Source organism: Salvelinus namaycush, chromosome 3, assembly GCF_016432855.1.
Source record: "Salvelinus namaycush isolate Seneca chromosome 3, SaNama_1.0, whole genome shotgun sequence".
Lineage (NCBI taxonomy): Eukaryota > Metazoa > Chordata > Actinopteri > Salmoniformes > Salmonidae > Salvelinus > Salvelinus namaycush.
This window is the reverse complement of record NC_052309.1, coordinates 714917-742389: the sequence shown is the minus strand read 5'-3', so window position 1 is coordinate 742389 and position 27473 is coordinate 714917. Positions and strand designations below refer to the sequence as shown.

At 45.1% G+C, this 27473-nt stretch overlaps 1 protein-coding gene across 1 annotated transcript in view; it reads right to left on the bottom strand.

The window, feature by feature from the left end:
• LOC120044741 (ephrin type-A receptor 5) overlaps positions 1 to 27473 on the bottom strand; it is a 133607-nt gene that overhangs the window by 21453 nt on the left and 84681 nt on the right. The window contains exons 7-9 of the mRNA XM_038989421.1: positions 6011 to 6078; positions 1845 to 1970; positions 1399 to 1584 (exon numbers count right to left, since the gene is read on the bottom strand). Coding sequence (XP_038845349.1) covers positions 1399 to 1584; positions 1845 to 1970; positions 6011 to 6078 — 380 coding nt within the window. The remainder of the gene's footprint in view (positions 1 to 1398; positions 1585 to 1844; positions 1971 to 6010; positions 6079 to 27473) is intronic.

Sequence of the window (27473 nt, the reverse complement as noted above, 5' to 3'; positions counted from 1 at the left end):
AAAATCAAAAGAAATTAGCCAAGACCTCAGAAAAACATTTGCAGACCTCCACAAGTCTGGTTCATCCTTGGGGGCAATTTCCAAATGCCTGAAGGTACCACCTTAATCTGTACAAACAATAGTACGCAAGTATAAACACCATGGGACAACGCAGCCGTCATACCGCTCAGGAAGGAGACGCGTTTTGTCTCCTAGAGATGAACGTACTTTGGTGCGAAAAGTGCAAATCAATCCCAGAACAACAGCAAAGGACCTTGTGAAGATCCTGGAGGAAACAGGTACACAAGTATCTATATCCACAGTAAAACGAGTCCTATATCAACATAACCTGAAAGTCCGCTCAGCAAGGAAGAAGCCACTGCTCCAAAACCGCCATAAAAAAGCCAGACTACGGTTTGCAACTGCACATGGTGACAAAGATCGTACTTTTTGAAGAAATGTCCTCTGGTCTGATAAAACAAAAATAAAACTGTTTGGCCATAATGACCATCGTTATGTTTGGAGGAAAAAGGTGGATGCTGCAAGCCGAAGAACACCATCCCAACCTTGAAGCACTGGGGTGGCAGCATCATGTTGTGGGGGTGCTTTGCTGCAGGAGGGACTGGTGCACTTCACAAAATAGATGGCATCAATAGCAAGGAAAATTATGTGGATATATTGAAGCAACATCTCAAGACATCAGTCAGGAAGTTAAAGTTTGGTCGCAAATGGGTCTTCCAAATGGACAATGACCCCAAGCATACTTCCAAAGTTGTGGAAAAATGGCTTAAGGACAACAAAGTCAAGGTATTGGAGTGGCCATCACAAAGCCCTGACCTCAATCCTGCAGAAAATGTGTGGGCAGAACTGAAAAGCGTGTGCGAGCAAGGAGGCCTACAAATCTGACTCCATTACACCAGCCCTGTCAGAAGGAATGGGCCAAAATTCACCAAACTTATTGTGGGAATCTTGTGGAAGGCTACCCAAAACATTTGACCCAAGTTAAACAATTTAAAGGCAATGATACTAAATACTAATTGAGTGTATGTAAACTTCTAAACCACCTGGAATGTGATGAAAGAAATAAAAGCTGAAATAAATCATTCTCTCTACTATTATTCTGACATTTCACATTCTTAAAATAAAGTGGTGATCCTAACTGACCTAAGATAGCGAATTTTTACAAGGATTAAATGTTAGGAATTGTGAAAAACGGGGGTTTAAATGTATTTTGCTAAGGTGTATGTAAACTTCCGACTTCAACTGTACATATTTCTTAATTGCGTTCTTTTACTTTTAGATTTGTGTGTATTGTTGTGAATGCTTAGAAATTACTGCACTGTTGGAGCTAGGAACACAAGGTACACTTCCGACTTCAACTGTATTTTTACAGACAGAATGATATGAAACAAGACGCACTCTTGGTGACCACGCCTTCCAGGTGGATGATGTTTGGATGATCAAACTGTCCCATGATGGACGCCTCCCCTAGGAAGTCCCGCCTTTGTCGTTCTGTGTAACCTGCCTTCAGGGTCTTAATGGCTACTGGGAACTCCTTCTTACCAGGCAGGCGGAGGGGGCCGCTGCACACCTCCCCAAACTCACCTGGAATAGAAACACAGTTAACCAAAACACATCCTGGAAGACACACATGTAAACACACAAATATTCAACCACAGTGTGTACGCACACACACACACACACACACACACACACACACACACACACACACACACACACACACACACACACACACACACACACACACACACACACACACACACACACACCCACACCCACACACACACACACACACACACACACACACACACACACACACACACACACACACACACTCCACTCACCAGCTCCAATGACTCTCTCAATTGTGATGCAGGAAACATCGATCTCCTTGGCGAACTCATGGACGGCCTGGTTGGGGTCCTCGTAGGTGTGGGGATCGATATATGTACGCACCCCCGGGTACATAACTAGAGAGAGAGGGGACATACTGATAAGTGTGGGGGTCGATATACGTACACACCCGTCGGGGTCCATACACAGTGCATTCGGAAGTATTCAGACCCATTAACCTTTTCCACATTTTGTTACGTTACAGCCTTATTTTAAAATGGATTCAATAATTGTCTACCTCATCAATCTACACACATCATGAAAAAGCGAAAACAGGTTCATAAACAGAAATACAGTGTTTTTTTTCGTGTATTTTTTTGTTTCGATCTTGTCTCTTTGCTGCAACTCCCCAACGAGCTCAGGAGGCAAAGATCGAGTCATGCGTCCTCCGAAACATGCTTCTTAACACCTACCCGGAAGCCAGCCGCACCATGATTGGACATGATTTGGAAAGGCACACACCTGTCTATTTAAGGTCCCACAGTTGACAGCACATGTCAGAGCAAAAACCAAGCCATGAGTTCGAAGGACTTGTCCGTAGAACTCCGAGACAGGATTGTGTCGAGGCACAGATCTGGGGAAGGGTACCAAAACATTTCTGCAGCATTGAAGATCCCCCAAGAACACAGTGGCCTCCATTTCTGAAATGGAAAAAGTTTGGAACCACTAAGACTCTTCCTAGAGCTGGCCGCATGGCCAAACTGAGCAATCAGGGGAGAAGGGCTGTGGTCTGGGAGGTGACCAAGAACCTGATGGTCACTCTGACAGAGCTCTAGCGTTCCTCTGTGGAGATGGGAGAACCTTCCAGAAGGAAAACTATCTCTGCAGCACTCCACCAATCAGGCCTTTATGATAGAGTGGCCAGACGGAAGCCAATCCTCAGTAAAAGGCACATGACAGCCCACTTGGAGTTTACCAAAAGGCACCTAAAGACTCTCAGACCATGAGAAACCAGATTATCTGGTCTGATGAAACCAATATTGAACTCTTTGGCCTGAATGTCAAGTGTCACATCTGGAGGAAACATGGCACCATCCCTACGGTGAAGCATGGTTGTGGCAGCATCATGCTGTGTGGATGTACTTCAGCGGCAGGGATTGGGAGACTAGTTAGGATTGAGGCAAAGATGAATGGAGCAATGTACAGAGCGATCCTTGATGAAAACCTCCAGAGCGTTCAAGACCTCACACTGGGGCGAAGGTTCACCTTCCAACAGGACAACGACCCTAAGTAAACAGCCAAGACAACACAGGAGTGGCTTCGGGACAAGTCTCTGAATGTCCTTGAGTGGCCCAGCCAGAGTCCAGACTTGAACCCGATCGAACATCTTTTGAGAGACCTGAAAATGGCTGTGCAGCGACGCTTCCAATCCAACTTGCAGAGCTTGAGAGGATCTGCAGAGAAGAATGGGAGAAACTCCCAGAATACAGTTGAGCCAAGCTTGTGGCATCATACCCAAGAAGACTCGAGGCTGTAATCTCTGCCAAAGGTGCTTCAAGAAAGTACTGAGTCAAGGGTCTGAATACTTATGTAAATGTAATATTTCAGTTTTTATTTTAAAATACATTTGCAAAAATTTCTACAGACCTGTTTTTCTTTTGTCATTATGGGGTATTGTGTGTAGATTGATGAGGGGGAAAACAATTTAATCCATTTTAGAATAAAGCTGTAATGTAACAAAATGTGGAAAAAGTGAAGGGGTCTGAATGTTTTTCGAATGCACTGGGAACATAACTAGAGAGAGAAAGGAGATACTTCTAGGCGTGGAGGGCGATATACAGTACACTACCGTTCAAAAGTTTGGGGTCACTTAGAAATGTCCTTGTTTTCCACAAGTTGAAAAATTAATAGGAAATACAGTCAAGACGTTGATAAGGTTATAAATAATGATTTTTAATTGAAATAATAATTGTGTCCTTCAAACTTTGCTTTCGTCAAAGAATCCTCCATTTGCAGCAGTTACAGCCTTGCAGGCCTTTGGCATTCTAGTTGTCAATATGTTGAGGTAATCTGAAGAGATTTCACCCCATGCTTCCTGAAGCACCTCCCACAAATTGGATTGGCTTGATGGGCACTTCTTACGTACCATACGGTCAAGCTGCTCCCACAACAGCTCAATAGGGTTGAGATCCGGTGACTGTGCTGGCCACTCCATTATAGACAGAATACCATCTGACTGCTTCTAACCTAAATAGTTATTGTATAGTTTGGAGCTGTGCTTTGGGTCATTGTCCTGTTGTAGAAGGAAATTGGCTCCAATTAAGCGCCGTCCACAGGGTATGGCATGGCGTTGCAAAATGGAGTGATAGCCTTCCTTCTTCAAGATCCCTTTTACCCTGTACAAATCTCCCACTTTAACACCAAAGCACCCCCAGACCAACACATTACCTCCACCATGCTTGACAGATGGCGTCAACCACCAAAGCACCCCCAGACCATCACATTGCCTCCACCATGCTTTACAGATGGCGTCAACCACCAAAGCACCCCCAGACCATCACATTGCCTCCACCATGCTTGACAGATGGCGTCAACCACCAAAGCACCCCCAGACCATCACATTGCCTCCACCATGCTTGACAGATGGCGTCAACCACCAAAGCACCCCCAGACCATCACATTGCCTCCACCATGCTTGACAGATGGCGTCAAGCACTCCAGCATCTTTTCATTTTTTCTGCGTCTCATGAATGTTCTTCTTTGTGATCCAAACACATCAAACTTAGATTCGTCTGTCCGTAACACATTTTTCAATCTTCCTCTGTCCAGTGTCTGTGTTCTTTTGCCCATCTTAAACTTTTAATTGGCCAGTCTGAGATACGGCTTTTTCTTTGCAACTCTGCCTAGAAGGCCAGCATCCCGGAGTCGCCTCTTCACTGTTGACGTTGAGACTGGTGTTTTGCGGGTACTATTTAATGAAGTTGCCAGTTGAGGACTTGTGAGGCATCTGTTTCTCAGACACTCTAATGTACTTGTCCTCTTGCTCAGTTGTGCACTGGGGCCTCCCACTCCTCTTTCTATTCTGGTTAGAGCCAGTTTGCGCTGTTCTGTGAAGGGAGTAGTACACAGCCTTGTACGAGATCTTCAGTTTCTTGGCAATTTCTCACATGGAATAGCCTTCATTTCTCAGAACAAGAATAGACTGACGAGTTTCAGAAGAAAGTTATTTGTTTCTGCCCATTTTGAGCCTGTAATTGAACACACAAATGCTGATGCTCCAGATACTCAACTAATCTAAAGAAGGCCAGTTTTATTGCTTCTTTAATCAGCCCAACAGATTTCAGCTGTGCTAACATAATTGCAAAATGGTTTTCTAGTGATCAATTAGCCTTTTAAAATGATAAACTTGGATTAGCTAACACAACGTGCCATTGGAACACAGGAGGGATTGGTTGCTGATAATGGGCTTATTTTCGCCTATGTAGATATTACATTTAAAAATCTGTCGTTTCCAGCTACAAAAGTAATTTACAACATTAACAATGTCTACAATGTATTTCCAATCAATTTTAAGTTATTTTAATGGAAAACAATTAGCTTTTCTTTCAAAAACAAGGACATTTCTAAGTGACCCCAAACGTTTGAACGGTAGTGTATGTTTATGGCATTGGACTAAGATACAGTGGCATAGTATAGAATACAGGATATACATATGAGATGAGTAATGCATAGACTAAGATACAGTGGCATAGTATAGAATACAGGATATACATATGAGACGGATGATGCAATATTTACAAACAATTAAAGTGACTAAGAGACCGTAGAATAGTATAGAGTACAGTTTACACATATGAGTTGAGTAATGCAAGATATGGAGATGTGATTAAAGTGACTAGTGTTTCCTTTCATTAAAGTGGCCAGTGATTCCTAATCTATGTCTATAGGCAGCAGCCTCTGATGTGCTGGAGATGGCTGTTTAACAGTCTGTGGTGTAGTATAAAATACAATACTGTTTGTGTGTGTGTGTGTGTGTGTGTGTGTGTGTGTGTGTGTGTGTGTGTGTGTGTGTGTGTGTGTGTGTGTGTGTGTGTGTGTGTGTGTGTGTGTGTGTGTGTGTGTGTGTGTGTGTGTGTGTGTGTGTGTGTGTGTGTGTGTGTGTGTGTGTGTAACTTACTGTGGCCGTTGTGGAAGTGTATCTTCTCTTCATCAGGTTCCTGCTTGGCCTTGCTGTAGCCACACCGCCTGAGAGATTTACCACATAAATGATGCTGTATTACCGTCATGTTACAACACACACATTGAGCACAAACTAAACCACAAATACACACAGGAGAGCAGAGTTCCTATATGAGCTAAACCACACACAGGAGAGCAGAGATCCTGTATGAGCTAAACCACACACAGGAGAGCAGAGATCCTGTATGAGCTATACCACACACAGGAGAGCAGAGATCCTGTATGAGCTAAACCACACACAGGAGAGCAGAGATCCTGTATGAGCTAAACCACACACAGGAGAGCAGAGATTCTATATGAGCTAAACCACACACAGGAGAGCAGAGATCCTGTATGAGCTAAACCACACACAGGAGAGCAGAGATCCTGTATGAGCTAAACCACACACAGGAGAGCAGAGATTCTATATGAGCTAAACCACACACAGGAGAGCAGAGATCCTGTATGAGCTAAACCACACACAGGAGAGCAGAGATCCTGTATGAGCTAAACCACACACAGGAGAGCAGAGATCCTGTATGAGCTAAACCACACACAGGAGAGCAGAGATTCTATATCAGCTAAACCACACACAGGAGAGCAGAGATCCTGTATGAGCTAAACCACACACAGGAGAGCAGAGATTCTATATAAGCTATACCACACACAGGAGAGCAGAGATCCTATATGAGCTAAACCACACACAGGAGAGCAGAGATCCTGTATGAGCTAAACCACACACAGGAGAGCAGAGATTCTATATAAGCTATACCACACACAGGAGAGCAGAGATCCTATATGAGCTAAACCACACAGGAGAGCAGAGATCCTGTATGAGCTGATTTGGCTGCTGGGGGGCAAGGACGCCCCCAGCTGCGCTAAACCATTGACAACTACGTTTCGTTTTCAAGGGATTGTTAAATGAACGTCAGCTATAACTCTTTGGTTTTATATATAGTCACCTCTTGAAGAAGGTGATAGTCTGAACTATAAGAGTCATACAGAGTCTTCTTCCAGAGTCATCTTCCGGGTTGGAGCGAGTAGTCGCATCCCGCATTCCGCTTCGCTCCACAGGTAGTATTACATTTCATTTCATTACAGTACAACGGTTTGATTTGTTTGATCTTAGCTAGCTACATAGCCGTCTTTGTATCAAAGATAATTGTGTAGTTTAGAGTAATTATTGAGGTTCGCTAGCCAGCTATTTTCGTCCTTCTAACGTAACGTAGTCAACACTGCTAGCTAGCCAGCTAGCCAGCTAGCCACCGAATAGCAGCACTGTATAAACTATTACATTACAACGGAACGACTTGATTAGTGTAGTGTTAGCTAGCTACATAGTTGTCTTTGCTGTCTTTGTATCTAAGATAATTGTGTAGTTTAGAGTAATTATCGGTTAGCTAGCCAGCTATTTTCGTCCGCCGCGCTGCCGTTCTCCTACCTAGTCAACACTGCTAGCTAACACTGCTAGCTAGCCAACTCCTACCGAATAGCAACACTGTAGAAACTATTACATTACAACGGAACGACTTGATTAGCGTAGTGTTAGCTAGCTACATAGTTGTCTTTGCTGTCTTTGTATCCAAGATAATTGTGTAGTCTAGAGTAATTGTCGAGGTTACCTAGCCAGTTAGAGGTTACCTAGCCAGCTACACTTTCAAACAAAGTCAACAACGCAGCCACTGCTAGCTAGCCTATTTCACCAGCCAGCAGTACTATATCATTTTAGTCAATAAGATTTTTTGCAACGTAAGCTTAACTTTCTGAACATTCGAGACGTGTAGTTTCGAATATTGAGACGTGTAGTTTCGAGATTGTCATTCCAATCTCCTTTGCATTAGCGTAGCCTCTTCTGTAGCCTGTCAACTATGTGTCTGTCTATCCCTCTTCTCTCCTCTCTGCACAGACCATACAAACGCTTCACACCGCGTGGCCGCTGCTACTCTAACCTGGTGGTCCCAGCGCGCACGACCCACGTGGAGTTCCAGGTCTCCGGCAGCCTCTGGAACTGCCGATCTGCGGCCAACAAGGCAGAGTTCATCTCAGCCTATGCTTCCCTCCAGTCCCTCGACTTCTTGGCACTGACGGAAACATGGATTACCACTGATAACACTGCTACTCCTACTGCTCTCTCCTCGTCTGCCCACGTGTTCTCGCACACCCCGAGAGCTTCTGGTCAGCGGGGTGGTGGCACTGGGATCCTCATCTCTCCCAAGTGGACATTCTCTCTTTCTCCCCTGACCCATCTGTCTATCGCCTCCTTTGAATTCCATGCTGTCACAGTTACCAGCCCTTTCAAGCTTAACATCCTTATCATTTATCGCCCTCCAGGTTCCCTTGGAGAGTTCATCAATGAGCTTGACGCCCTGATAAGTTCCTTTCCTGAGGATGGCTCACCTCTCACAGTTCTGGGTGACTTTAACCTCCCCACGTCTACCTTTGACTCATTCCTCTCTGCCTCCTTCTTTCCACTCCTCTCCTCTTTTGACCTCACCCTCTCACCTTCCCCCCCTACTCACAAGGCAGGCAATACGCTTGACCTCATCTTTACTAGATGCTGTTCTTCCACTAATCTCATTGCAACTCCCCTCCAAGTCTCCGACCACTACCTTGTATCCTTTTCCCTCTCGCTCTCATCCAACACTTCCCACACTGCCCCTACTCGGATGGTATCGCGCCGTCCCAACCTTCGCTCTCTCTCCCCCGCTACTCTCTCCTCTTCCATCCTATCATCTCTTCCCTCTGCTCAAACCTTCTCCAACCTATCTCCTGATTCTGCCTCCTCAACCCTCCTCTCCTCCCTTTCTGCATCCTTTGACTCTCTATGTCCCCTATCCTCCAGGCCGGCTCGGTCCTCCCCTCCTGCTCCGTGGCTCGACGACTCATTGCGAGCTCACAGAACAGGGCTCCGGGCAGCCGAGCGGAAATGGAGGAAAACTCGCCTCCCTGCGGACCTGGCATCCTTTCACTACCTCCTCTCTACATTCTCCTCTTCTGTCTCTGCTGCTAAAGCCACTTTCTACCACTCTAAATTCCAAGCATCTGCCTCTAACCCTAGGAAGCTCTTTGCCACCTTCTCCTCCCTCCTGAATCCTCCTCCCCCTCCTCCCCCCTCCTCCCTCTCTGCGGATGACTTCGTCAACCATTTTGAAAAGAAGGTCGACGACATCCGATCCTCGTTTGCTAAGTCAAACGACACCGCTGGTTCTGCTCACACTGCCCTACCCTGTGCTTTGACCTCTTTCTCCCCTCTCTCTCCAGATGAAATCTCGCGTCTTGTGACGGCCGGCCGCCCAACAACCTGCCCGCTTGACCCTATCCCCTCCTCTCTTCTCCAGACCATTTCCGGAGACCTTCTCCCTTACCTCACCTCGCTCATCAACTCATCCTTGACCGCTGGCTACGTCCCTTCCGTCTTCAAGAGAGCGAGAGTTGCACCCCTTCTGAAAAAACCTACACTCGATCCCTCCGATGTCAACAACTACAGACCAGTATCCCTTCTTTCTTTTCTCTCCAAAACTCTTGAACGTGCCGTCCTTGGCCAGCTCTCCTGCTATCTCTCTCAGAATCACCTTCTTGATCCAAATCAGTCAGGTTTCAAGACTAGTCATTCAACTGAGACTGCTCTTCTCTGTGTCACGGAGGCGCTCCGCACTGCTAAAGCTAACTCTCTCTCCTCTGCTCTTATCCTTCTAGACCTATCGGCTGCCTTTGATACTGTGAACCATCAGATCCTCCTCTCCACCCTCTCCGAGCTGGGCATCTCCAGCGCGGCTCACGCTTGGATTGCGTCCTACCTGACAGGTCGCTCCTACCAGGTGGCATGGCGAGAATCTGTCTCCGCACCACGTGCTCTCACCACTGGTGTCCCCCAGGGCTCTGTTCTAGGCCCTCTCCTATTCTCGCTATACACCAAGTCACTTGGCTCTGTCATATCCTCACATGGTCTCTCCTATCATTGCTATGCAGACGACACACAATTAATCTTCTCCTTTCCCCCCTCTGATAACCAGGTGGCGAATCGCATCTCTGCATGTCTGGCAGACATATCAGTGTGGATGACGGATCACCACCTCAAGCTGAACCTCGGCAAGACGGAGCTGCTCTTCCTCCCGGGGAAGGACTGCCCGTTCCATGATCTCGCCATCACGGTTGACAACTCCATTGTGTCCTCCTCCCAGAGTGCTAAGAACCTTGGCGTGATCCTGGACAACACCCTGTCGTTCTCAACCAACATCAAGGCGGTGACCCGTTCCTGTAGGTTCATGCTCTACAACATTCGCAGAGTACGACCCTGCCTCACACAGGAAGCGGCGCAGGTCCTAATCCAGGCACTTGTCATCTCCCGTCTGGATTACTGCAACTCGCTGTTGGCTGGGCTCCCTGCCTGTGCCATTAAACCCCTACAACTCATCCAGAACGCCGCAGCCCGTCTGGTGTTCAACCTTCCCAAGTTCTCTCACGTCACCCCGCTCCTCCGCTCTCTCCACTGGCTTCCAGTTGAAGCTCGCATCCGCTACAAGACCATGGTGCTTGCCTACGGAGCTGTGAGGGGAACGGCACCTCCGTACCTTCAGGCTCTGATCAGGCCCTACACCCAAACAAGGGCACTGCGTTCATCCACCTCTGGCCTGCTCGCCTCCCTACCTCTGAGGAAGTACAGTTCCCGCTCAGCCCAGTCAAAACTGTTCGCTGCTCTGGCACCCCATTGGTGGAACAAACTCCCTCACGACGCCAGGTCAGCGGAGTCAATCACCACCTTCCGGAGACACCTGAAACCCCACCTCTTCAAGGAATACCTAGGATAGGATAAAGTAATCCTTCTAACCCCCCCCCCCCTCCCCTTAAAGAGTTAGATGCACTATTGTAAAGTGGTTGTTCCACTGGATATCATAAGGTGAATGCACCAATTTGTAAGTCGCTCTGGATAAGAGCGTCTGCTAAATGACTTAAATGTAAATGTAAATGAGCTAAACCACACACAGGAGAGCAGAGATCCTATATGAGCTAAACCACACAGGAGAGCAGAGATTCTATATGAGCTATACCACACACAGGAGAGCAGAGATCCTATATGAGCTAAACCACACACAGGAGAGCAGAGATCCCATCTGCTGCGCTCTCTCTGCTCTCTCTCACCGCTGCTCTCTCTGCTCTCTCTCTCTCCATTCTCACTTTCTCTCCTCTCTCTGTTCGTTCTTTCTCTATGCTCTCTGTCTCTGTTCTCTGCATAGGGAGTAAACATCCCTCTACAGTGGTGCTCCAAACAGACATCTCAACTCAATATTATGACAAGATGGACCCGAGATAGAAGCAGATGAGAATTGACGACATTGATTTTAAATGTGATCCTGTTCACACACAGTGCAGAGCTGCTCCACATGCCATAATACCATCCAACATACAGGACACAGAGCCTGGAGCTGGGGACTGCGCTGGCTTGGTGTTGCAGGGAATATTGGGTTGGCATTGTGGAGGGTAGTCTGGTGATGGGGACTAGGCTTGCCTCCATGGATGAGGGGAGTGAGGACAGGCATTGTGGAGGGTAGTCTGGTGATGGGGACTAGGCTTGCCTCCATGGATGAGGGGAGTGAGGACAAGCATTTTGGAGGGTAGTCTGGTGATGGGGACTAGGCTGGCCTCCATGGATGAGGGGAGTGAGGACAAGCATTGTGGAGAGTAGTCTGGTGATGGGGACTAGGCTTGCCTCCATGGATGAGGGGAGTTTGGAAAGCATTGTGGAGGGTAGTCTGGTGATGGGGACTAGGCTTGCCTCCATGGATGAGGGGAGTTTGGACAAGCATTGTGGAGAGTAGTCTGGTTATGGGGACTAGGCTTGCCTCCATGGATGAGGGGAGTTTGGACAAGCATTGTGGAGAGTAGTCTGGTGATGGGGACTAGGCTTGCCTCCATGGATGAGGGGAGTTTGGACAAGCATTGTGGAGAGTAGTCTGGTGATGGGGACTAGGCTTGCCTCCATGGATGAGGGGAGTTTGGACAAGCATTGTGGAGAGTAGTCTGGTGATGGGGACTAGGCTTGCCTCCATGGATGAGGGGAGTTTGGACAAGCATTTTGGAGGGCAGTTTGGTGATGGGACTAGGCTTGCCTCCATGGATGAGGGGAGTTTGGACAAGCACTGTGGAGAGTAGTCTGGTGATGGGGACTAGGCTTGCCTCCATGGATGAGGGGAGTTTGGACAAGCATTGTGGAGAGAGGTCTGGTGATGGGGACTAGGCTTGCCTCCATGGATGAGGGGAGTTTGGACAAGCATTTTGAAGGGCAGTCTGGTGATGGGGACTAGGCTTGCCTCCATGGATGAGGGGAGTTTGGACAAGCATTGTGGAGGGTAGTCTGGTGATGGGGACTAGGCTTGCCTCCATGGATGAGGGGAGTTTGGACAAGCATTTTGGAGGGTAGTCTGGTAATGGGGACTAGGCTTGCCTCCATGGATGAGGGGAGTTTGGACAAGCATTTTGGAGGGTAGTCTGGTAATGGGGACTAGGCTTGCCTCCATGGATGAGGGGAGTTTGGACAAGCATTTTGGAGGGTAGTCTGGTGATGGGGACTAGGCTTGCCTCCATGGATGAGGGGAGTTTGGACAAGCATTTTGGAGGGTATTCTGGTGATGGGGACTAGGCTTGCCTCCATGGATGAGGGGAGTTTGGACAAGCATTTTGGAGGGTAGTCTGGTGATGGGGACTAGACTTGCCTCCATGGATGAGGGGAGTTTGGACAAGCATTTTGGAGGGTATTCTGGTGATGGGGACTAGGCTTGCCTCCATGGATGAGGGGAGTTTGGACAAGCATTGTGGAGGGCATCAATAGCAGTCGTATCCCAGTAAGACAGGACAGGGCTGTGGTTGCCTGGGGACTGGAGGCAGTGAAACACTAGTGTCCACTGCCTCCAGTGATGAGTCAGTCAGTCAGACACAGTCGGAGGGAGGGGGTGGGGTGGGTGGAAGGTATAGCCTACTTCCCCTTCCATCACTGTTTATTTTCCCCCCGTAGTGACACTGTTACATCAGTTTATTAATAGGCTTTCTTATCACTCCATCTATTCCCTCATACCTCCGTCCCCAACCCCCACATTCACTAGTATATAACCACTATTATACACACCTATATCCCCAACCCCACATTCACAAGCATATATATAACCACTAGTATACTATATAACCACTATTATACTATATAACCACTAGTATACTATATAACCACTAGTATACTATATAACCACTATATAACCACTATTATACTATATAACCACTAGTATACTATATAACCACTAGTATACTATATAACCACTATTATACTATATAACCACGATTATACTATATATCCACTATATAACCACTATTATACTATATAACCACTAGTATACTACATAACCACTATTATACTATATAACCACTATTATACCATATAACCACTAGTATACTATATAACCACTATTATACTATATAACCACTATTATACTATATAACCACTATTATACTATATAACCACTAGTATACTATATAACCACTATTATACTACATAACCACTAGTATACTACATAACCACTATTATACTATATAACCACTGTTATACCATATAACCACTAACAATACTATATAACCACTATTATACTATATAACCACTATTATACTATATAACCACTATTATACTATATAACCACTATTATACTATAGAACCACTATTATACTATATAACCACTATTATACTATAGAACCACTATTATACTATAGAACCACTATTATACTATATAACCACTATTATACTATAGAACCACTATTATACTATATAACCACTATTATACTATATAACCACTATAATACTATAGAACCACTAACAATACTATATAACCACTATTATACTATAGAACCACTATTATACTATATAACCACTATTATACTATATATCCACGATATAACCACTATTATACTATATAACCACTATTATACTATATAACCACTATTATACTATAGAACCACTATTATACTATAAAACCACTAACAATACTATATAACCACTATTATACTATATAACCACTATTATACTATATAACCACTATTATACTATATAACCACTATTATACTATATAACCACTATTATACTATATAACCACTATTATACTATAGAACCACTAACAATACTATATAACCACTATTATACTATATAACCACTATTATACTATATAACCACTATTATACTATATGACCACTATTATACTATAGAACCACTATTATACTATATAACCACTATTATACTATATAACCACTAGTATACTATATAACCACTATTATACTATATAACCACTATTATACTATATAACAACTATTATACTATATAACCACTATTATACTATATAACAACTATTATACTATATAACCACTATTATACTATATAACCACTATTATACTATATAACCACTATTATACTATATAACCACTATTATACTATAGAACCACTATTATACTATATAACCACTAGTATACTATATAACCACTAATATACTATATAACCACTATTATACTATATAACAACTATTATACTATATAACCACTATTATACTATAGAACCACTAACAATACTATATAACCACTATTATACTATATAATACTATATATACTATATATTATACTATATAACCACTATTGCCGCCTTATCTCAGTTCACTGGTCACGATGGCTACACCCACCCGTAGCACGCGCTCCAGCAGGTGTATCTCACTGATCATCCCTAAAGCCAAAACCTCATTTGGCCGCCTTTCCTTCCAGTTCTCTGCTGCCTGCGACTGGAACGAATTGCAAAAATCTCTGAAGTTGGAGACTTTTATCTCCCTCAACAACTTTAAACATCTGCTATCTGAGCAGCTAACCGATCGCTGCAGCTGTACATAGTCCATCGGTATATAGCACACCCAATTGACCTACCTAACCCCCATACTGTTTTTATTTATTTACTTTTCTGCTCTTTTGCACACCAGTATCTCTACTTGCACATGATCATCTGATGATTTATCACTCCAGTGTTAATCTGCTAAATTGTAATTATTCGATTTATTGCCTACCTCATGCCTTTTGCACACATTGTATATAGATTCTCTTTTTTTCTACCATGTTATTGACTTGTTTATTGTTTACTCCATGTGTAACTCTGTGTTGTTGTCTGTTCACACTGCTATGCTTTATCTTGGCCAGGTCGCAGTTGCAAATGAGAACTTGTTCTCAACTAGCCTACCTGGTTAAATAAAGGTGAAATAAAAATTAAAAAATAAAATATTATACTATATAACCACTATTATACTATAGAACCACTATTATACTATATAACCACTATTATACTATAGAACCACTATTATACTATATAACCACTATTATACTATATAACAACTATTATACTATAGAACCACTATTATACTATATAACCACTATTATACTATATATCCACGATATAACCACTATTATACTATATAACCACTATTTTACTATATAACCACTATTATACTATAGAACCACTATTATACTATATAACCACTAACAATACTATATAACCACTATTATACTATAGAACCACTATTATACTATATAACCACTATTATACTATATATCCACTATTATACTATATAACCACTAACAATACTACATAACCCCCAGTATACTATATAACCGCTATTATACTATATATCCACTATTATACTATATATCCACGATATAACCACTATTATACTATAGAACCACTATTATACTATATATCCACTATTTTACTATACAACCACTATCATACTATATAACCACTATTATACTATATAACCACTATTATACTATATATACTATACTTCATTGTTGCCTTCACCGCTAAGTTGCGACGAGTAATTGACCACCCATTCGGCGGATGAGAAGCGGCCAGCCGACTGTTCAACCTCCGCCAAGGGGCCAGACCAGTGGTTGACTTTGCCATTGAGTTCCGCATCCTCGCCACCGAGAGTGGGTGGAATACGGAGGCACCGGTTACCGCTTTCCACCAGGGTCTGTCCAACTCCATCTAAGATGAACTGGCCGCTCGGGAACTGGGAGAGAACCTCAAGTCCCTGATAACGCTAGCAATCAGGCTTGACAAGCGCATCCGGGACACCACTAGAGCATTTCGGGTTTCCTGAGCACCCCAAGCCCACCGAGCGCAGCATGGAGGATCCCATGCAGATGGGTCACGCACGTCTGAGCCCACAGGAGCATGACAGGCGCATGTGCGAAGGCTGCTGCCTCTACGGCGGAGGTCTCGGCCGTCTCCGTGCTCCCTGCCCAGAGCTGACGGGAAACGCCCGGACAGGGGGAGACCCTGACGAGCTGTGCAGTTACCTCACGGCTAACCAGTCTGTTCCTACCCTCCACTGGGACAACCGTCAGCACAAGATTCCAAGCCTTTGTGGACTCCGGGGCAGCGGATAATTTCATTGATCAAGACTTTGCCAGAGAGTTACAGATTCCTTGCATGAAATGTCCCATCCCTCTGCAGATTCAAGCCCTCAATGGACACCCCATTGGCTGTGGTCAGGTGGAATATTTGACCAAGCCCATTCTACTGCAGGTTGGGGTGAACCACTCTGAGACTGCTCCAAAGAACCCCTTTATCCTAAGTTACCCCTGGCTAGCGCTACATAACCCATTTGTTTCCTGGTCCACTGGACACCTACTAGACTGGGGTAAGGACTGCCAGAGTAAATGTCTAAGACCTCCACCAAGGGCCTCGCCGTGTCCTCCTGCCTCCCTTGAAGACCAACACTTTTTGTGTTCTCCGTCCCAAATACTTCGACCTCTGGGGGGCCTTCAGTAAGAACCGGGCTGCCACACTTCCCCCTCATCATCCTTACGACTGTGCCACAGAACTCCTACCCGGTGCCACACCTCCCCGGGGTCGTCTGTACTCCCTTTCAACCCCTGAAGCAGCAGTCATGGACAATTCCATCTGGGAGTCACTGGAGGCAGGTTTCATTCACCCCTCTACATCCTCTGCTGGTGCAGGCTTCTTCTTTGAGGGTAAGAAGGATGGAGGCCTGCATCCTTGCATCAACTTCAGAGGGCTGAACCAGATTATCATCAGAATCGTTACCCCCTATCCCTGATATCCTCCACATTGGAGTTGGTACAAGAGGCCCAAACTGAACCTCCGCAACGTTTATGATCTGGTGAGAATCAGGGAGGGAGATGAGTGGAAGACTGCCTTTAACACCCCTAGTGGCCACTATGAGTATTTAGTCATGCCCTTTGGCATGACTTCGGCACGGCATGAGATCCACGTATCCCAGATTTCCTTCCTGGTTCACATTATCTCTACCGCTGGCATCCAAATGGACCCCGTAAAGAGTGAGGCAGTTGCCGACTGATCCCGTCCAACCTCACTCAAGCAGGTCCAGCGGTTCCTCGGGTTTGACAATTTTTACAGGCGTTTTATACACAACTTTGGTCCTAACTTGCAAATCCCAGACCAGTTTTTGCTGGACCCCCGAAGCTGACAGGCTATTCATGGAGCTCAAGGGACGTTTCACCTCTGGACCCATCCTCGTTCATCCTGATCCTACTCGTCCCTTTGTGGTAGAGGTGGACGCCTCAAAGCGGGGGTGCCATCAGCCGAGGCATTCATACGACGATGTCACAGCACCTGGATCGGAGTGCGATCCCCCTTGCTCCGCTTCTCTGCCCGACACCAACATCGGGCAACAGAGTCCATCATACAGAGACGGTGGTTATTTAACGCCTATCTGTATGAGGCTCAACCGAGAGTAAACAATATCTGATGGGTTGTGTCAGGACAGTGGGTCGTGTCAGGACATTGGGTTGTGTCAGGACAGTGGGTTGTGACAAGACATTGGGTCGTGTCAGGATAGTGGGTTGTGTCAGGACATTGGGTCTTGTCAGGACAGTGGGTCGTGTCAGGACATTGGGTTGTGTCAGGACAGTGGGTTGTGACAAGACATTGGGTTGTGTCGGGACATTGGGTTGTGTCAGGACAGTGGGTCGTGTCAGGACATTGGGTTGTGTCAGGACAGTGGGTTGTGACAAGACATTGGGTTGTGTGGGGACATTGGGTTGTGTCAGGACAGTGGGTCGTGTCAGGACATTGGGTCGTGTCAGGACAGTGGGTCGTGTCAGGACAGTGGGTCGTGTCAGGACATTGGGTCGTGTCAGGACAGTGGGTCGTGTCAGGACAGTGGGTCGTGTCAGGACATTGGGTTGTGTCAGGACAGTGGGTTGTGTCAGGACAGTGGGTCGTGTCAGGACATTGGGTCATGTCAGGACAGTCTGTTGTGTCAGGACAGTGGGTTGTGTCAGGGCATTGGGTTGTGTCAGGACAGTGGGTTGTGTCAGGACATTAGGTTGTGCCAGGACAGTGGGTTGTGTCAGGACATTAGGTTGTGCCAGGACAGTGGGTCGTGTCTGGTTGTTGTGTCAGGACATTGGGTTGTGTCAGGACAGGGGGTTGTGTCAGGACAGTGGGTCGTGTCAGGACAGTGGGTCGTGTCAGGACAGTGGGTCGTGTCAGGACAGTGGGTCGTGTCAGGACAGTGGGTCGTGTCAGGACAGTAGGGTGGAGGAAAGGCTAGGAAAGACAGGCCAGTCACACATACACTGAATGGTGACCAGTTGAACTGAATATACATCCATTATGATACTGCTGATGTAGATCAATACATCCATTATGATACTGCTGATGTAGATCAATACATCCATGATGATACTGCTGATGTAGATCAATACATCCATTATGATACTGCTGTTGAGGATCAATACATCCATGATGATACTGCTGATGTAGATCAATACATCCATGATGATACTGCTGATGTAGATCAATACATCCATTATGATACTGCTGTTGAGGATCAATACATCCATGATGATACTGCTGATGTAGATCAATACATCCATTATGATACTGCTGTTGAGGATCAATACATCCATGATGATACTGCTGATGTAGATCAATACATCCATTATGATACTGCTGATGTAGATCAATACATCTGTTATGATACTGCTGTTGAGGATCAATACAGTTAGCTTTACCACTCTGACATCGCTGAGGTGGAGTACAGCTCTGCTGGTATGTTGTGTTGTGTAGAGGGCGGCAGCTCCCGTCTCTGTTAGTTCACTTTTCCAAGCCGCCTCGTCTTCTCTGCCAGACTCTTGTCTTACGTTGGGATGGTCGTCCCACACTGTTCTGGTCTTTCTGCGACGAGGCTCAGGCGTCTGAGGCGGAGGCTCGAAACAAATGAAGACTCTTCGTCGGAAACATTGCAACGTCGATGTCAAACTCGATATCTGATCCCCTATCCGACTCCAGATCATGTCCATTCGTTTGATTCGACTTGCCGTTGTGAACTACACACACGTAGTATGTTGTACTCAGTGTCTGATTTGACTCTCTGAGTGGAAATTATCTTCAATTTCCAGCCTTTCATAATTAAATAATTAGACCGCCCACAATGGCCACAAATCTTCCTCATCTTTACACTATTGTTCTAAATTCAAGCATCCTCTTCGCCTTCATCCTGATGTCAAATCACATGCTCAATCATCAGTTTCTATCTGGTTTCTATCGCCCAATCATCCATTGACGATATTGATTATGTGAGGAGAGAGACATTTTAGCGCCTGGGTAGCAACGTCCTTTTGCACATTTGTGACTCATTTCAGGAAGACAGGTGAATGTCGCACGTCACTACTTCACAGGAGAGGCATTTGTAAAGGCATTTGTAAACATTTTGGGGCAGAAATGCCTTCTGGAACATGTGAAATTCATGCGCCTTAATAACAAACGTGTATGCCATCTGTAAATATGAATAAAATTGTTAAATTACGAGCCTAGTTGGTTTAGCCACGGAAAAAGGCAGGAACCTTCCCACTAATCATGATTGGCTGAGATAATGGCTTGGTTGGACATGCCGAGAGATGAGTTCGGATTGGTCTGCCATGTAGCAGGCTTCTGTCTATAACATGAGCTGGTCAGTATGTGTAAGTAATCCTTTCTACTGCAGCTTTTTTGAAAGATATTAAGAATAACGGTAAAAGTGTTGCTGCTTCTCTCCACTTTCCTGGAGGACGATCATGCCACGCTGACTCTAAATCAGACGATGAGCAAATCCCTGATTTAGGTCAGAACATTTGAATTGAACCAGACGTTGTAGAGTCTTCTGAAACGGTGATCAACAATGATCAACAGAAGTTGACCAAGTTTTGAAATCTGTGGAATGCCCGGTGGAAGCAGAAAAATATAGCTAAGGAGATGGAGAAAATTCTGGCGTTTGATTGTAAATATGCGGAGGGAGTCAAAAAGAGAACACACAGCCTAATGGTAGCTAACATTGAACCTAATTGGCTAGCTTTAGCTACCTGCAGTTTCATGCGTGGTGGCTAGCTATGACAATCAGTTTGTATTGCTAGTAGTACGGGTTGGGATTATTGCCGCATTCAAAACAACTGAGAACTCGGAAATCTCTGACTTCTGACTTCAGTTTGTTTAAGACAACTAAGAACTCGAGGGAAAAAAAGTAGCTCCCACTGGGGAAATTTATTTTTTAACGATCATCCAACTCAGAATTTCAACTCGGGAACTCGGGTCTCTTTCTAGAGCCCGGACTTTCCGACATGAACATCACAGACGTCATGATTTGACCTCTATTTTTCCAAGTTCCCAGTTGTCTTGAAAGCACCATTAGGTTAACTGTTTAGCTAGCTAGCTACATGTCTAAACAAAAGACTCCACTTCACCAGATGATTACATGACCCATCAAGTTAGCCAGGTGTGTCTGGGGGTGATTACGGCCATCTAGTGTATTTCATGAACATGTCTAGACAATAGCGACCAATCCACTTAGCTAGGGGTGGTTATAGCATTTCCTTCACATGACCCATCAATTTAGACAAGTGTGTCTGGGTAAGAATCATCTAATAATTATAAAATATTTACACAATATTTATCTGGACACTTCCTATTTTTGATATTGCTACTATGCAAATATACGAGTAACCATTTCACTGTACCGTTTACACCTTCTGTATCCTGTGTATGTGACAAATAAACGTTGGTTTTATTTGATATAGTGTGTGTTTATCAGAGACGGTAATGTGAGGAACAACATGACCTGCACCAAAGTCAGATTATGATATAGGGACTAGATGAAGTGTATTTTTACCTGGAGTTTTTCCTTATTGTGGGCTACTACTGTCACCACTTTTAGTCTTGAAATCTTTGGTTGTTTACTACACTACCTTACTCTGTTTAGCACATGGCCTCACATGTGAATGCTTAAAGAGATGGGTGGGGCCAAGGCTTAAGAGGGTGTGAGCAAGGGATCCGCTATATTTAAGGGGGACTAGCGTGAGGCCAAAGATCTATCTAAATACTAAGGTCAAGGCCACAGCTAAGGCAAGATGGGATCTATCAAAAGTACTGGCACCAAGGCTACGGCAGGATGGGATTTATCTAAAGTACTGAGGCCAAGGCTACGGCAGGATGGGATTTATCTAAATTACTGAACCAAGACTTCGGCAGGATGGGATTTATCTAAAGTACTGAGGCCAAGACTACGGCAGGATGGGATTTATCTAAAGTACTGAGGACAAGGATACAGCGAAGGCAAGATGGGATCTATCTAAAGTACTGAGGCCAAGGCTACGGCAGGTTAGGGTTTATCTAAAGTACTGAGGCCAAGGCTACGGCAGGATGGAATTTATCTAAAGTTCTGAGGCGAAGACTACGGCAGGATGGGATTTATCTAAAGTACTGAGGCCTAGGCTACGGCAGGATGGGATTTATCTAAAGTACTGAGGCCAAGGCTACGGCAGGATGGGATTAATCTAAAGTACTGAGGCCAAGACTACGGCAGGATGGGATTAATCTAAAGTACTGAGGCCAAGACTATGGCAGGATGGGATTTATCTAAAGTATTGAGGCCAAGACTATGGCAGGATGGGATTTATCTAAAGTATTGAGGCCAAGACTACGGCAGGAAGGGATTTATTTAAAGTACTGAGGCCAAGGCCACAGCTAAGGCAAGATGGGATCTATCTAAAGTACCGAGGCCAAGGATACGGCAGGATGGAATTTATCTAAAGTTCTGAGGCCAAGACTACGGCAGGATGGGATTTATCTAAAGTACTGAGGCCAAGGCTACGGCAGGATGGGATTTATCTAAAGTACTGAGGCCAAAACTACGGCAGGATGGGATTTATCTAAAGTACTGAGGCCAAGTCCACAGCAAAGGCAAGATGGGTTCTGTCTAAAGTACTGAGGCCAAGTCTACGGCAGGATGGGATTTATCTAAAGTACTGAGGCCAAGTCTACGGCAGGATGGGATTTATCTAAAGTACTGAGGCCAAGACTACGGCAGGAAGGGATTTATTTAAAGTACTGAGGCCAAGACTATGGCAGGATGGGATTTATCTAAAGTTCTGAGGCCAAGACTACGGCAGGATGGGATTTATCTAAAGTACTGAGGCCAAGGCTACGGCAGGATGGGATTAATCTAAAGTACTGAGGCCAAGACTACGGCAGGATGGGATTTATCTAAAGTACTGAGGCCAAGGCTACGGCAGGATGGGATTTATCTAAAGTACTGAGGCCAAGACTACGGCAGGATGGGATTAATCTAAAGTACTGAGGCCAAGACTACAGCAGGATGGGATTTATCTAAAGTTCTGAGGCCAAGACTACGGCAGGATGGGATTTATTTAAAGTTCTGAGGCCAAGGCTATGGCAGGATGGGATTTATCTAAAGTAATGAGGCCAAGGCTACGGCAGGATGGGATTTATCTAAAGTACTGAGGCCAAAACTACGGCAGGATGGGATTTATCTAAAGTACTGAGGCCAAGTCCACAGCAAAGGCAAGATGGGATCTGTCTAAAGTACTGAGGCCAAGACTACGGCAGGATGGGATTTATCTAAAGTACTGAGGCCAAGTCTACGGCAGGATGGGATTTATCTAAAGTACTGAGGCCAAGGCTACGGCAGGATGGGATTTATCTAAAGTACTGAGGCCAAGACTATGGCAGGATGGGATTTATCTAAAGTACTGAGGCCAAGACTACGGCAGGATGGGATTTATCTAAAGTTCTGAGGCCAATACTACGGCAGGATGGGATCTATATAAAGTACTGAGGCCAAGGCCACAGCTAAGGCAAGATAGGATCTATCTAAAGTACTGAGGCCAAGGCTACGGCAGGATGGGATTTATCTAAAGTTCTGAGGCCAATACTACGGCAGGATGGGATCTATATAAAGTACTGAGGCCAAGGCCACAGCTAAGGCAAGATGGGATCTATCTAAAGTACTGAGGCCAAGGATACGGCAGGATGGAATTTATCTAAAGTTCTGAGGCCAAGACTACGGCAGGATGGGATTTATCTAAAGTACTGAGGCCAAGGCTACGGCAGGATGGGATTTATCTAAAGTACTGAGGCCAAAACTACGGCAGGATGGGATTTATCTAAAGTACTGAACCAAGACTTCGGCAGGATGGGATTTATCTAAAGTACTGAGGCCAAGACTACGGCAGGATGGGATTTATCTAAAGTACTGAGGACAAGGATACAGCGAAGGCAAGATGGGATCTATCTAAAGTACTGAGGCCAAGGCTACGGCAGGTTAGGGTTTATCTAAAGTACTGAGGCCAAGGCTACGGCAGGATGGAATTTATCTAAAGTTCTGAGGCGAAGACTACGGCAGGATGGGATTTATCTAAAGTACTGAGGCCTAGGCTACGGCAGGATGGGATTTATCTAAAGTACTGAGGCCAAGGCTACGGCAGGATGGGATTAATCTAAAGTACTGAGGCCAAGACTACGGCAGGATGGGATTAATCTAAAGTACTGAGGCCAAGACTATGGCAGGATGGGATTTATCTAAAGTATTGAGGCCAAGACTATGGCAGGATGGGATTTATCTAAAGTATTGAGGCCAAGACTACGGCAGGAAGGGATTTATTTAAAGTACTGAGGCCAAGACTATGGCAGGATGGGATTTATCTAAAGTTCTGAGGCCAAGACTACGGCAGGATGGGATTTATCTAAAGTACTGAGGCCAAGGCCACAGCTAAGGCAAGATGGGATCTATCTAAAGTACCGAGGCCAAGGATACGGCAGGATGGAATTTATCTAAAGTTCTGAGGCCAAGACTACGGCAGGATGGGATTTATCTAAAGTACTGAGGCCAAGGCTACGGCAGGATGGGATTTATCTAAAGTACTGAGGCCAAAACTAAGGCAGGATGGGATTTATCTAAAGTACTGAGGCCAAGTCCACAGCAAAGGCAAGATGGGTTCTGTCTATAAAGATACCAGGTGATTACATGACCCATCAAGTTAGCCAGGTGTGTCTGGGGTGGATTACGGCCATCTAGTGTATTTCATGAACATGTCTAGACAATAGCGACCAATCCACTTAGCTAGGGGTGGTTATAGCATTTCCTTCACATGACCCATCAATTTAGACAAGTTGTCTGGGTAAGAATCATCTAATAATTATAAAATATTTACACAATATTTATCTGGACACTTCCTATTTTTGATATTGCTACTATGCAAATATACGAGTAACCATTTCACTGTACCGTTTACACCTTCTGTATCCTGTGTATGTGACAAATAAACGTTGGTTTTATTTGATATAGTGTTGTGTTTATCAGAGACGGTAATGTGAGGAACAACATGACCTGCACCAAAGTCAGATTATGATATAGGGACTAGATGAAGTGTATTTTTACCTGGAGTTTTTCCTTATTGTGGGCTACTACTGTCACCACTTTTAGTCTTGAAATCTTTGGTTGTTTATACACCTACCTTACTCTGTTTAGCACATGGCCTCACATGTGAATGCTTAAAGAGATGGGTGGGGCCAAGGCTTAAGAGGGTGTGAGCAAGGGATCCGCTATATTTAAGGGGGACTAGCGTGAGGCAAAGATCTATCTAAATACTAAGGTCAAGGCCACAGCTAAGGCAAGATGGGATCTATCAAAAGTAAGGCACCAAGGCTACGGCAGGATGGGATTTATCTAAAGTACTGAGGCCAAGCTACGGCAGGATGGGATTTATCTAAATTACTGAACCAAGACTTCGGCAGGATGGGATTTATCTAAAGTACTGAGGCCAAGACTAAGCAGGATGGGATTTATCTAAAGTACTGAGGACAAGGATACAGCGAAGGCAAGATGGGATCTATCTAAAGTACTGAGGCCAAGGCTACGGCAGGTTAGGGTTTATCTAAGTACTGAGGCCAAGGCTACGGCAGGATGGAATTTATCTAAAGTTCTGAGGCGAAGACTACGGCAGGATGGGATTTATCTAAAGTACTGAGGCCTAGGCTACGGCAGGATGGGATTTATCTAAAGTACTGAGGCCAAGGCTACGGCAGGATGGATAATCTAAATACTGAGGCCAAGACTACGGCAGGATGGGATAATCTAAAGTACTGAGGCCAAGACTATGGCAGGATGGGATTTATCTAAAGTATTGAGGCCAAGACTATGGCAGGATGGGATTTATCTAAAGTATTGAGGCCAAGAACACGGCAGGAAGGATTTATTTAAGTACTGAGGCCAAGGCCACAGCTAAGGCAAGATGGATCTATCTAAAGTACGAGGCCAAGATACGGCAGGATGGAATTTATCTAAAGTTCTGAGGCCAAGACTACGGCAGGATGGGATTTATCTAAAGTACTGAGGCCAAGGCTACGGCAGGATGGGATTTATCAAAGTACTGAGGCCAAAACTACGGCAGGATGGGATTTATCTAAAGTACTGAGGCCAAGTCCACAGCAAAGGCAAGATGGGTTCTGTCTAAAGTAACTGAGGCCAAGTCTACGGCAGGATGGATTTATCTAAAGTACTGAGGCCAAGTCTACGGCGGATGGGATTTATCTAAAGTACGAGGCCAAGACTACGGCAGGAAGGGATTTATTTAAAGTACTGAGGCAAGACTATGGCAGGATGGGATTTATCTAAAGTTCTGAGGCCAAGACTACGGCAGGGGGATTATCTAAAGTACTGAGGCCAAGGCTACGGCAGGGGGATTAATCTAAAGTACTGAGGCCAAGACTACGGCAGGATGGGATTTATCTAAAGTATGAGGCCAAGGCTACGGCAGGATGGGATTTATCTAAAGTACTGAGGCCAAGACTAGGCAGGATGGGATTAATCTAAAGTACTGAGGCCAAGACTACAGCAGGATGGGATTTATCTAAAGTTCTGAGGCCAAGACTACGGCAGGATGGGATTTATTTAAAGTTCTGAGGCCAAGGCTATGGCAGGATGGGATTTATCTAAAGTAATGAGGCAAGGCTACGGCAGGATGGGATTTATCTAAAGTACTGAGCCAAAACTACGGCAGGATGGGATTTATCTAAAGTACTGAGGCCAAGTCCACAGCAAAGGCAAGATGGGATCTGTCTAAAGTACTGAGGCCAAGACTACGGCAGGATGGGATTTATCTAAAGTACTGAGGCCAAGTCTACGGCAGGATGGGATTTATCTAAAGTACTGAGGCCAGGCTACGGCAGGATGGGATTTATCTAAAGTACTGAGGCCAAGACTATGGCAGGATGGGATTTATCAAAGTACTGAGGCCAAGACTACGGCAGGATGGGATTTATCTAAAGTTCTGAGGCCAATACTACGGCAGGATGGGATCTATATAAAGTACTGAGGCCAAGGCCACAGCTAAGGCAAGATAGGATCTATCTAAAGTACTGAGGCCAAGGCTACGGCAGGATGGGATTTATCTAAAGTTCTGAGGCCAATACAGGCAGGATGGATCTATATAAAGTACTGAGGCCAAGGCCACAGCTAAGGCAAGATGGGATCTATCTAAAGTACTGAGGCCAAGGATACGGCAGGATGGAATTTATCTAAAGTTCTGAGGCCAAGACTACGGCAGGATGGGATTTATCTAAAGTACTGAGGCCAAGGCTACGGCAGGATGGGATATCTAAAGTACTGAGGCCAAAACTACGGCAGGATGGGATTTATCTAAAGTACTGAACCAAGACTTCGAGGATGGGATTTATCTAAAGACTGAGGCCAAGACTACGGCAGGATGGGATTTATCTAAAGTACTGAGGACAAGGATACAGCGAAGGCAAGATGGGATCTATCTAAAGTACTGAGGCCAAGGTACGGCAGGTTAGGGTTTATCTAAAGTACTGAGGCCAAGGCTACGGCAGGATGGAATTTATCTAAAGTTCTGAGGCGAAGACACGGATGGATGATTTATCTAAAGTACTGAGGCCTAGGCTACGGCAGGATGGATTTATCTAAAGTACTGAGGCCAAGGCTACGGCAGGATGGGATTTAATCTAAAGTACTGAGGCCAAGAACTACGGCAGGATGGGATTATCTAAAGTACTGAGGCCAAGACTATGGAGGATG